The sequence below is a fragment of the Sinocyclocheilus rhinocerous genome, unplaced genomic scaffold (assembly GCF_001515625.1).
Source record: "Sinocyclocheilus rhinocerous isolate Xijiao unplaced genomic scaffold, SAMN03320098_v1.1 scaffold682, whole genome shotgun sequence".
In the NCBI taxonomy this organism is placed as follows: Eukaryota; Metazoa; Chordata; class Actinopteri; order Cypriniformes; family Cyprinidae; genus Sinocyclocheilus; species Sinocyclocheilus rhinocerous.
In genome coordinates this window covers 61,167-71,149 of record NW_015642528.1, presented here as the reverse complement: position 1 = coordinate 71,149, position 9,983 = coordinate 61,167, and the positions used below count along the sequence as shown (strand labels likewise).

The window sequence follows — 9,983 nt, the reverse complement described above, 5'->3', positions numbered from 1 at the left end:
AAGATCACACTATAGAAACCGCCTAAAATTAAGTATAAAGAAGAGAAGAAAGCGGTCCTAGGCAGCTGCCTACACATGCCAGGATGCGCCACTGCCAGATGCAGTTAGAAATTTACTAAAAAAAAGCCTATCGCAAGACATCTGGTAGGGGGCACCTGGGGTGGCCAGCCAAATTTCAGGGGGGGCCAGTGCCACCCCTGGCCACCACGTAGACACTCCATTTTAATTCACAGTACTACACATAAAATCCACAGAAGTCTTAAAACAAGCTATTTATTTGACACTCGTAGGATAGTCACAACCTCGTTGGCTAATGTTGGTGTTTAAAGGGATCCTATTATGCTTTTTCACTTTTTCAACTTTAGTTAATAATGTAAAATATGTGAAAAATAATGTGTTTTTCGAACAACCTAGTATGAGAGCCTGTTCTAGTACACCCCCAAAACAAAATCAAGACTTTGTAAAAGAGCATAATAGGACCCCTTTAATTCATAATTTGTGTGAGGGTGATTGCTTTGCAAAAAAGCAATTTTAAAACAGTCGAACTGTAGAATGACTATTGTTTGTTTATGCAACAAAAAGCAAACAACATTGTGATGAAGCTGTTGCTAATTTAATTGCCGTATTTTCTTGTTGTAGCTCTCTATTGTTCTCATTATCCTTGACAGGGATCGTTTGGCTGTGGAAGCTTTCTCATGATCATTACACAGCGGAATAAAAAAGAGGCGATGGTCGAGGCAGAGACTGTATCTCGTAATGGTAGTGTGATGTGGTCGTGTTCAGATGAGATTGATGGCGTTGTCCGCTCTTTCTCTGGAACTATACCTCCGTGAATTGAAGAGGTGATTGGCGGGACAATGATCCAGGCGCTTCAAACACTTACTGATCATTTATCAATTTGTACATGACAAAGCAAGACCGCCGGCAGCATCGACATCTGGTGACAGTTTATTTGTTTCGAGCTTCCAAACCAAAGCGAAAATGACTTCTGTTGCAATTCTTCAGAAACCTCAGAAGTAATCCTAACAATAGCAGAATGTTTTTGCAAGCTTTCTTTTCTCTCTTTTAATATGGACAGTCGTAATCAAGTTGCTTGTTATCTCAGAAACAATGAGTCTTGCTATATCTACGGCAGAAAATGGCTTGTTAAGGCAATAATTCACCCAAAAATGAAAATTCTGTCATTTCTCAATTTACAACCTCATGTCATTCCAAACCTCTATGCTGTTATTTTCTCAATGTCCCTGCTTAAAAGCTTTCACCAGCCTAAACTGGTTTGCGGGTCTTTAGGTGGTCTTCTAGGCTGGTCTCTTGACTGATTTTAGATGGGTTTTAGGCACTTTTTTGAAGCTTAGACTGGTTTTGGTGTTTTCTTTTCAGTATGTGGAACACAAAAGGAAGGTTTTTCCCATACTTAGACAATTTACAGTGTCCACTGGTGTAAAAAAAAGTTAAAGTAGTTTAAAATACAATATCTGACGAGTTGGTTTTAACATCTTGTGACCAAATATTGTTAATCCTGTGCCATAGACATCATATTTAATTTGAGACGAGCTATACAGTTTGACTTGAGAGTCAGTAATGACATAATTCCACTCTGTTCCACATATAAAAAGCTATCGTATGACTTCAAACGAGTCATATGGACCACTTTTGTGGTGCCTTTGTAGCTTAATATACTGGTCACTATGTACTTCCATTGAAAACATGAAGTCGGAAATGATTCTAAATGGTTCCACAGACAAAAATAAAAGCATACAACTTTGGAGCGACATGAAGCTGAGTAAATAATGGTCAAATTTTCACTTTTGAGTGAACTATTTCTTTAACAGTTAGGGAAGTATGACAGATTGACTCCATCCATTATAAAGCAACAGTACGTCTGCAGTGAATGGCGTAGTTTGACGTAGATGGAGCTTCAAGTAAGATGTACGGTAGTGCTCTCAGGTGCATGTTAGAGATTTATCACCACAGGCCATCCCACAGTCTCAGCCAATAGAGTGCCCAGAGCACTAGAGGAAGAGAAAGAAAATGACACAAAAGACATTGTTGCCAGTAGCGAGACTGAGACTTTCTCTCCTCAAGAGCAAGGATCAATGCCTCTGGCCTCCACAGCCTGTGGAAATTGTAAAAGAGCACTATATAATTCACATTACTGCGGTATGTGCTGCAGGGACCAGTGATTCAAAGCGTGAGAGTTCCCTCTCCATTTTATATGCTATGAGCGTGAATAAAGAGGCTGGGATTGTGTATGGAGATGGAGTGATGACAAAGCTAGCTAGGCTTGTCACATAAGCGATAGAGGTAGGAGTGATCGCCACCTCTGGGAGTTTTCTGATGGATAATGCCACCTCTGCAGCTCACTGCAGTAAGGTCATCTCGGGTGACAGCTAAAATATTCACAGCAACAAATAGGGACTCTTTCCATGACTGTGTGCCAGGCTTTCTGATTGCTAGCCTGTGCGTGGGTCACCCTGCTCCCAGAGGGCACGTAGACTCCACTGACAGAGCCTTTCTTTGATATGAATTGTGATCAGAGAGCACTGCGGCAGGGACTGTACCTATGAAGACCTGCTGTGGAAATGGCCTCTGATCTGAAAATAGTAGGTTACACAAAAATAAAGGAGGTCAACTCAGACCCCAATGCTAAAGCCAAAGGGAAAATTCAGGCATTTAACCTGCTGTGTTAAAAAAAAAAAAGAAAGAAAGGAAAGTGTACCACTGAGATATCTTCTTTGATCTTCTGAATATGTTTTGTTTGGTTTTTTGTTTGATGGGGTTTGTTTGTTTGTTTGTTTGTTTTTGTTTTTATTCCTTTACCAGACATTTTTATCCAAAGCGACTTACAAATGATGAACAAACAATTCATATATTGTTTTATTTTTGTCAGGTGGTGATGTTTAGAGATTCGCTTTTTGTCATCATTATTGATATTGTTTTACATATTAACTTTAATTTAATATTTTATAAAGTAATTTATTCAGTATATTTTTTCAACAGTAATTCAACTTTTTAAGTAACAGCTATTTATTCTCAAGTGAGTATCATTTACCATAACAGCGCAAAACAAAGATATAAATAAATGACCATTACACTACAACAATAGTATTACATTTTTATTAATTAAATTCATTCTGAATGTTTTGTAAAAATAAAAATAATATTCATAGTTCTGTTATTTCTGAAAAATATACCAATATTATAAAATATAGTAAATATTACAATATAAAAGTCTCAAATATTCAGATTGCAAATAAATAATAGTACTACTACTAATATTACTAATACCAATTAATTTTGAAAATTATGCTTTTAAAGTTGTAGTCTAATGCTCATTATCATAGTTATTGTTTTGTCAAAAAGAAGAAATATAACAATTAAAATCGGTTCTGCATATCAGTTTTCAGACACTTAAACAATTAAATAATTTGTACTGTATTGACTCAAATACAACCCAACTGGTACAGCCAAACCTCTTTAATAACACTTAATACAATCATACTGGGGCACAGAAAGTAGACTGTAAAACAGTTTACGTGGCACTTCATTAGATTGTGCTCAGTTATTTAGTACCCCTGAGAGATGGTTTAAACTAGGTCTATTGCCTAGCACATCTGGTGGTTCTCAGTGTTTCTCTGCTTCATTGCCGGTGAATACATCTCTCAGAGATAGAGACACAGGCCAGCGACCTAGCAGATGGTCCACGTCCTCAGGTAGAGTTCTGGAGTGCTTTAATTGTGATCACCGCTGCAATGGCATTAACACCCCCTTCATTCCCCTTGACATGAAACACTTACGATATGATAATCCTTATTATTCCGCAGAGCAATTTTCTTCTCTGTCTGAGACGCTCTGTGTGCTTTGAACCTCGGCCTCTGCTCTGTGATATCTACAAAGCACTACACAATGTAACTGCCCCACAGCGTTTCATCAGACCACAGCGGATAATACAGTTCCATTTAGCATGTATTTTTTCATCTGCAGAGCAGTAGACCAAATTGAAGAACAGAGCAGTGTTTTGTGAGATCAATAAGCCTGCAGTGACTAGTTGTTTGCAAGTTAAAACACTGGAAATCAGAGAGAAGAAATATCAAAGCTTGTTAATATTGACTTGAAGCTAAAATAAATTTGCATTTTTTTATCAATGTGGTTTTAAAGGGATAGTTCACCCAAAAATGAAAATCTTTTACTCTGCCTCATGTCGTTCCAAATCTGTATGACTTCCTTTCTTCTGCATAAATGGAGTAATTTTGGAAAATGTGGTGTTTTTTTTTTCAGTGCAATTACAATGAATGTGCATGAACTGGAGCTTTCAAGTTCCAAAAAAGGTGCGAAAGCATTAGGTAACACTTTACAACAAGGGTACATGAATAATCATGAACTAATGACTAAATTAATACTTAACCCTTTGATGCACAAGCTATGAAAACCCCTTCTAATGCACAACATGAGTCTAAAATGACCCATATTCATTTCCTATGTTATTTCATACTTCGCTGGGCATTTTTTTGTTTTATCTTTTGAAATCAGTTTATTTCAGCATTTAATATTCCCTGATCTATAAATTCCATGATTTTTACAAGGACCACGAATTAATATTTTATTTTTTTCAAGGTTTTTTGTTACTACATCAAGATTACACACATGGGTCAAAAATGACCCATCGATGCAAGCATGATAAAACAAAAGAATAAAGACATTTTGTTAAAATATTTATTTTAGTAGTTTTAGTAGTTATTTAGTTATGTTTGGTCCATATATGTTAAATGATGTAAATAAATAATAAAAGGACTATAAATAACCTTTATCGGTTTTTAATATGGTTTTTATTTGATGATTTGTTAATGCATCATTGTGTCACGAGTTTATTTTGAGGGGCCCATCGTAACTAACTCATTATTAATTACCCATACACTAACATCAACTCATGGTTTGTTAATGCATTATTTTGTCATGACTTTACTTGAGAGGGCCCACAATAATTAACTCATTATTAACTACCCATACACTAACATGAACTCATGGCTTGTTAATTCATTATTTTGACATGACTTTACTTGCGGGGGCCCAATCATAATTAATTCACTGTTAACTACCTATTAAACTCAGCTACCTACTGAACTGTTTCCGGGCATTTCTTTAGGATTGCAGCTCATGATTTATTTTATACTTACTATCAAATACACATGTACTAACACAGCGAGTATTTAGTAAGAGATGTGGTGTGGATTTTCAAGAAGTCAGAGAGCGGAGGTACAGTATCATCACGGCCTGCGTCTGGATGGACAGTGAACTGTTTCTGGGCATTTCTTCAGGATTGTTCTACAAATGTTCTTTGTGGATTTTGAGGTTTTATTTTTATTTAGCTGCTTATAAGTCACTGCTGGGGTAGTTTAAAGGGAAAGAGAACAACACAAAACAAGATCAGTTATTAGTGTTTTTAGTATTTTCTACACTTGATGAGGAGAATCAACTAATCTTTTTCCACCCAGTAATGTTTATGGCAAAGCTGAAGATGTAAAAAGCTCAAATGTTTTAACAACAGTTATAAAATGATAGTATTAAATTCTTTTCATTTATTTCAAAGTCGGAGTATTTCTTATTCCCTCTTAAAGAGGCTGTTTGATTTAGTTTACCCATAAATGTTAATTAATGCATTAACTATCAAACATCTACTAACATGTACTGTAGTTAAGGCTGCCGTTATTCATGTGTGAATCCATATGACTCCGTTATTCATGCGTGAATCCATATGACTCCAGTTGTAGTTAAGGATAGCTCTTCATTAATTCATGATTAGTTAACACCTTTAATAATCATTAGTATTTGATGAATTAAGTATTAATTTAGGCATTAGTGCATGATTATTCATGTACCCTTATTGTATTAGTGGGTACAGGATCTAACAGGCATGTTGTTGGTTTAGATGCAGTGATAAGTTTATTTAGCTCTTCCTGTCCTATAATTGTAAAGCACTGCAGTTTATCTTTTGGTGCGACGAATGAAGCTGAAGTATTATACGCTGTAGAATCTACATTTGTTATTGTATTTCTGATGTTATCTATTTTATGTAAAGTGTTACCAAGCATTATAAAAGTGGTCCGTATGACTTAGGAAAGCTAAGCTGTGAATGTGAATGAAATCCTACATGAGAGAGCATGCCTGTTCATTAGAGAAGTGACTGGTGAATGAATCATTTGAATTTTGAGTTGGACCTTTGCGTTAAATCATGCTGATCCAGTTCTCAGATTCGGCACACTGAATCATTGATTCTGTAGCACTGGTTAACAACTCACTTGATTTCCAGGGAATACATTTCATCACAAAGTACTGAATGACTTTTTATGATTCTTTTATAATGCTTTTATGGCCTTTTGACAACTTCAAAGCTCCAGTCTCCATCTGAAAACACAATCTGTACATTATTAAAATTCCCTTTTGTGTTCCACGGAAGAAAGAAAGGGTTCGTACGGGTTTGAATCAACACATGGGTGAGTATATGATGACAGAATTTTCATATTTGAGTGAACTGTTCCTTTAATCCTCCAAGGACTAACTGACGATGCTGTTAGCACTTCAGGCTCCTTTTGTCACCAAGTATCTAGAAGTTCCTTGAAATAAATTCACAACTGGTGCAGAAAGAAAGAGATTAAAAGACAGAAGCTCGGCACTATTTAGTCAAACAGTCTTTGAAACTCTAACATAGTCTGTCATCTGTCAGACACTCGGCTCACAAACAGACTGCGCCTCTGTCTAATTGCGTTAAGCTTAAAAGAGGAAACAGGGGATATTTCGCCCCCATCATATCATTACCTTCCACTCAAAGTACTTATCGTTTAACTCTAAGGCTCTGAGGTTCAGCTCAATAGAAGCCAGCCTTCTCTCAGATTAGATAGATGAGGGTATATTGAAGGTGATGATGAGTCACTAGCACTAATGCACTTCCAGGAAAGTACCACACTTTGAATCGAGTGGTGTCCTTGCGGCTTGAGACGTCTGTGCTGTCACGCTCAGCTTGTTCAGCATTGACGTTTAAATACAGGTTATTATGTACGTCTCGGAGCCCGGTATAGTCGTAATAAGCATTAAATTGTTTGTGCATGATCCAGAAGAGGCTGTTCTTTGAAATGTTGTTGCTGTCTTACTTGGAATGATGGTGTCATTTATATGTTCTTTGTACTTTGTACTCAAGAAACGTAAAATGTGGTGAAGTTCATTAGTTTTATTAATTACTAAGTTTAATGTAGATCTCTGCTTGGTTCAGTAGCACAGACTCAAGCAGTTTAACTGTTAATCCAATACACTGAATGTGTGTGGGTATATATTTTTACAACTAGTTCACACAGAATAAATTTTTTCCTTCCTCTGCTCTGCTTTTTATTATTTATGTATTTATTTATTTATTTTTGTATGTTAAAAAAAGCATTCAGAAATTTGGTGTCAGTAAAATTTAAAAAGTGCTCACCAAGGCTGCATTTATTTGGTCAAAAGTACTTTAAAAAGTGATATTGTGAAATATTATTGTAGTTTAAAATAGCTGTTTTCTGTTTTAATATGTAATTTATTCCTGTGATGGCAAAGTTGAATTTTCAGCAGCTATTACCGCTCTTTAGTGTCAACTGATCTTTCAGTTTAATTTCATTTAGTGTTTAATAAGAGTTTATTATTATTATCAGTGTTAAAAACAGTTGTGCTGCTTAATACTTTTATGGAAACCACAATATATTTTTTCATGAATAGAAAGTTCAAAATAACAGCATTTATAGAATTTTAGCTTAGTAATATAATATAGTATAAACAGTATAAATAAATAATACAGAGATATTAATTTCTTTTTCTTTTTTTTCTTTTTCTTTTTTAAAATCTTACTACTGACCATAAACTTTTGAATAGTAGTGTTTATTACATGAGATTCACTGAAAAAAGTACTGACTTCTAAACCAACAGAGAATTCTTTTATTTTATAGCTAATTCAATAATTTGTTTTATAGTTCTATTTTAAATATTATATTAACTAACTCCTTTTAAAACTAAACATGTATTCAGTGAACTTTTTAGCATTGTGATGTCTGTTTTGTACACTTAAAATGGCATTCTGTTTGGCATAATTTTAATTTACTTCTTCTCATTAGACTTCAGTTGCCTATGCCACATATCCAATTGGACGACTAAAGTCTAATAAGATTAAATCATTTATTAAATAAATAAATAAATTTTGCCGAGCAAATAAATTTTGTCATTGCAATGTTTCAAAGGGCATCCCTATAGCGCCCTTCGTTTTCACCTTTGCATACTTTTGGCCGTATAGTATACAGTATGTCTGTGTCTCTACACTGAGGAACTTTTCATTTGGGTCGCATGCACTTCTGTCTGGACTGGTTGAATGTTGCTGCAGTGTGATGTACATTAGTTAGTTGCTATGAAACTGTTACAGCAGTGGCTCTACAATCAGTACGGCACCACGGAAGCACATCTCACCCTGTTCTCACCATCTTCCAGTGTCTTCAGAGACTCCAACTTCCATTCCTCCAACCACTGCCGACCTTAGTGAGTATGCCGACTGTGTGCAGTGTCGTTTGCCACTCTTTATCCGCCTGCTACACGTTTGTTCGCCTCACCTAGACCATTGTTCTGAAGTCAACACGTTCGCAGTAGACCGACAACACACGTCTGTGATAGAGAAGAGAGACCGTGTAGATGTTAGTGAGAGACTGGCATCAAGCCTTCGTAGAGAACCATCACTAACATCCGCTTGTAGACCAGCTCACCTGTCTAACATGACACTGCATGGTAGACATACAGGAATATGACATGCTGTTTTGTGCTAATGGTTTATGAACTCATGATGTGTGCTGAGTTTTTATGCCATTGGATGTGCAGAAAGTTGTAGAAGCAGCATGACACTTGCAGTTCTCCTATTGTGCACTCTGAGATATTAATGAGACGTGTTGCATACTGTCACGAATGTGGAAACTAATGGAGCTGTCTTCACAACATTAAGCAAAATTGTCAACATTAGCATTCTTAGGAGTGCATGACATCCGACAGAGATGCAAGCATAGATGCTTTTATCCGAAGAGAATTGCAGTAGAGGAACCATCATCATAGAACAACCTGTGTTTGAGTGCACAAGGGCTCATGGTTCAAATCTACGAACTTGTACAATCACCAAATTAACAAGAGACGTCTTATGACGGTGTGTGTTTCTATACAAGCGAATTTTGATCCTAAACACTAAAACATGCTCTCTCACTTCCTTCTATCCTGCGAGAGACGCCACCAAGCGTTAGCATAAAAATAGAGTTACCATGACAGCACGGATTACACCTGATCTCTCGACAAACAGACCGCAAATTGGGAGGGTCTGAAAAGGTTTTCCGCTGAAAGATAGTTCCTTTCGGGAGACAGCTATTCTGTCTCATTCAGTCAGAGAAATGACAGGGTCTTTATCTTAGAAGTAGGCAGTTGTTTGACTATTGTCTGCTTAGTTGACATTGACTGGCAGGTTTAAGATTGCACCAAACTAAAACTTCCTCAGATGTCAAAGAAATTAAAATATAATAGTGTTTTTTTAAAGCTTAGGTTTTTAGGGTTGTATGAGTAGATAAGCGAACAAAAGATCTGTTCTTTTTGTATGATAATGAGTCATAATCAGCATGAAGATTTTAGACTTTCTAAATTGCTTGACAGCTACAGTTTATAAGGAATCCTGGTGGTTTACAGACACTTATTTCAAATGGCTTCAAAGTGAATGTGAATGCTAGTGCTTATTTGTATGTGGAATGTGCCTATTTGTTCTTTTTTAATTAGTACAGTTATCTGTCTCAGATTGCAAACTTATTTAGCCAGAAGGTCTTTATGAACTCTTTAGAAAGCTGTACTACATATAGAGTGATTCTTGAAAGTATATATTGCAAGGAAGATGAACATTTTGATTTTATTTCTCTTTAGAGAACTTTAAGCATATTTTAAGCAAATTTAGT

The 9,983-nt window shown here is 36.0% G+C and overlaps 1 protein-coding gene across 12 annotated transcripts in view; it reads left to right on the top strand.

Annotated features, from left to right (window-relative positions):
* LOC107756101 (neural cell adhesion molecule 1-like) overlaps positions 1-9,983 on the top strand; it is a 254,253-nt gene that overhangs the window by 221,102 nt on the left and 23,168 nt on the right. For 4 of the 12 annotated variants that reach the window (XM_016573080.1, XM_016573079.1, XM_016573077.1 and 1 more), the window contains 2 exons: positions 8,500-8,547; positions 9,850-9,852. The exons of 4 other annotated variants lie outside the window; for them this stretch is intronic. In XM_016573080.1, coding sequence (XP_016428566.1) covers positions 8,500-8,547; positions 9,850-9,852 — 51 coding nt within the window. The remainder of the gene's footprint in view (positions 1-8,499; positions 8,548-9,849; positions 9,853-9,983) is intronic. 4 more of the 12 variants (XM_016573082.1, XM_016573081.1, XM_016573086.1 and 1 more) reach the window with 2 other exon arrangements.